General features: G+C 35.9%; 1 protein-coding gene across 1 annotated transcript; it reads right to left on the reverse strand.

Annotated features, from left to right (window-relative positions):
* Nucleotides 1-534: 534 nt before the first annotated feature.
* Nucleotides 535-2,550, reverse strand: LOC149956148 (uncharacterized). The gene is made up of 2 exons (XM_090164638.1): nucleotides 1,894-2,550; nucleotides 535-858 (listed from the first exon to the last, which is right to left on the reverse strand). The coding sequence occupies exons 1-2, from the start codon at nucleotides 2,492-2,494 to the stop codon at nucleotides 746-748; spliced, it is 714 nt and encodes a 237-aa protein (XP_090020764.1). The 5' UTR covers nucleotides 2,495-2,550; the 3' UTR covers nucleotides 535-745.
* Nucleotides 2,551-2,809: the final 259 nt, after the last annotated feature.

Raw genomic sequence — 2,809 nt, forward strand, 5'->3', positions numbered from 1 at the left:
AGTCGATCGTTTGTAATGTCAACCAAAACTCAAATATTAACCATCAAAAAAGTAGTTTTGTTGTAGATTTCCCTGCTACCTTACTCAACTCTTATTGCCAACTAGCGTAGTGAAGACTGCTAGACGAAATATAATTAATCTGATTAAGGAAAAAGCCTAATTATACAAGAATTGAAGCGGGATAGAATTATATCGCCCAGGGCATCTCTCTCAAAACCTACATCACCTAGAAATTCATAATGTTATATTTATTTAAAAATTTCGTTTTAGTTTGAAAATTTCAAAAATAAATCTAAAACACCGTGTTTTTAAGGGTAACAAATATGATGTGGAGAAAAAAACGGGGTGGACTCTTCTACAACGGCACCGTGACACTGGGAAAAGGGGAACTGAGGCAAGGATCTAGTTCGAAAGTATTAAGACTGTGTTCCACGCACAGCTAAAAACAGTTTATTTTGGTAAAAACGAAAAAGATTTACATTTTATATCAGATTACGTAATAGATGTTAACGGATAGTTAGTATAATTATTTTTTACAACATAAAATGCAAATTACGATTGATAAGAGCCCAAATGAACGGAATTATGGTTCTTTATGAAATACAATTATATTTTAAATGACTACGCAAACATAAAAAAGTAAATTATATCAACGGTACACCTCTGGCACTTCAATGCTACTTTAGACTAATTTTATATCATGAAAATATGAAAATATTTATATTAATTAATTATTGAAAGGAAATTATCTCTTAGTTTTAAATTGATACGTAGCCACTATGGCAGCGGTAAAAAGGCTTACAACAGCTAAAATAATTGTGATGTATTTGTAGTCCCCAAGATAATCTCGAAAGTATCCTGTAAGAAATAATATCCAATTGAAATATTTAAGTAAATAAACTATACCAAGAGCTCAGAAATGTCAACCAGCTATAGAGTAAAGATGAACTCAATCTCAAAAATCATAACATGACCCTCCGAGATTCACTTATCTTGTAGGGATATTTAAAATTAAGTTACTAATACAGTTTAAGAAATCGCTTAAATTAAAAAAAAGTATATTGTTAGACCGTCTCAGCGGTGTAAATTTGTAATTGGCACCAAAACTTATATTATTCTACAAAATAATTTGGTTTTATTGATTTAATGTACCAGTCTCACTTGCTTAGATCCATAAGCTCACAAACAAATGAATTCTTCGAAAAGCTATTCAAGTGATGATCTTAGTTTGATTGTAAGAACGCAAACGACCTTCAGATCTTTTGTGTGGGTTTCAGTTCTACAAGGGATAATGTGGGCTAACTTCCAGTGACCTTATCCCTACAATAACGGATTACGTATGCTAGTTCTTATAGAAAGGGGAAATCGAAAAAAGCAGAAAAACCAATTTGACGGACCTAACAAGAAACCTTTATAAGAACGGCGTGACCCGAATGTTTTAACGCAGTCTCACAAGCGGTAGCTGACAAAATTGCTTATCATATAGACACCCGGTTTCGGCTGAGCAATTTCTAAAGTGGGGTGGAAAAGTGGTTAGCACTTTCACCTCGTAGCAAGAGAAGTAGGGCTCTATCTCAGCTTCTGGCGCTAGATGAAAACTCGGAGCTACTCCTGCTGTGAGAAAACAAATTATCTACCGAGTTCTACGGTTTCATCGTCCTTATAAAATTATCGATGTTATCTGTAATAGTAAGTGTACATAGGAAGCTTTTGGCTCGCATGTCATGAAGGGCTTGACAACACTCTCCTACGCATTGTAACCCGCGGTCACCTTGTTTAAAGGTATTATAAGTCTCTAGATGACTTGGGACAAGGTAGTGCTGATTATGAGAGTTTTGTCTATTATATGAAAGTTATACAAGGCTAAGGAAAAACTATTCAAGTTCTACTTACCAATGAAACTGGGCAAAAGTAACAGAACAACGCCCGCAATGGCTTTAGAAGAACCAGTAAGAAACGCCACATTTTCCTTCCCCAGCATTGGCAATAACATGGCGTAGATGACAGTAATGCATCCGTAGAAAAACCCCGAAAAAAGTACCACAACTATGAACACAGTTCTGTTAGTAAAGGACATGCACACAAATAGTATTGAATTCACCAAAAGAGCAATCCATCCCAAACTAAAATTGGATATGATCTTTTTGTCAACAATAATTACTGTTACAAAACTTCCTATATATTGAATTCCCATAACTAAACTAACAATTATCACAGACAGATATTCATTCACTTGTCGGTCGCGACTGTAATCCACTAAAACAGTCAGGTATACAATAAACGAAACGAAATTCCACGAATTAAATAACATTATCACGAAAAATACGGGCTCTTTCATCAATTTCCAATAAATCTTCACGTAACTTGACACGGAAGAACCTTCACTGTCAGTCGCGACTGCTTCCTTTTGCAAAAACTTTGCGCCCACTTCTTTGTCTGGGCCATCAATCGGAGGTTTGCTCTGTCCTCGCTGCTGTGAAACGTTTTCTTTCATGGATAAAATGAGCACGAAGGTTTGAATGAACAAAGCTGCCTCGATGAGGCACAGGCTTCGAATATCACGGGATAAATTATTCCCGCGAGATAAGATCCCGTTAAAACTATGAAGAACACTTTGGCACGGTGTTCATCCGAGTCATTTGTGAAGTATTGCAGCATAATCGATAAGATGTGGGTTGAACCAGCTCCTGAAAGTGTCGATCAATGTATGGTATTTTTAATGAGGAAGTTTGATAATGCGTAAGAAACACAATATTTTACCTTTCAGAGCGTAGCAAAATGAAATCCACTGGAGCTCTGAAGCTGACGC

Source organism: Leiobunum rupestre, chromosome 2 (genome assembly GCF_980474605.1).
Source record: "Leiobunum rupestre chromosome 2, qqLeiRupe1.1.hap1, whole genome shotgun sequence".
In the NCBI taxonomy this organism is placed as follows: Eukaryota; Metazoa; Arthropoda; class Arachnida; order Opiliones; family Sclerosomatidae; genus Leiobunum; species Leiobunum rupestre.

Bases quoted from the DNA above. Each gene is read 5' to 3' on its own strand.
- LOC149956148 (XM_090164638.1), bottom strand. From the start codon at position 2,494: ATGAAAGAAAACGTTTCACAGCAGCGAGGACAGAGCAAACCTCCGATT. The intron at 859-1,893 runs GTAAGTAGAACT...TATTTCTTACAG, and splicing joins ACTTTTGCCCAGTTTCATTG to GATACTTTCGAGATTATCTT.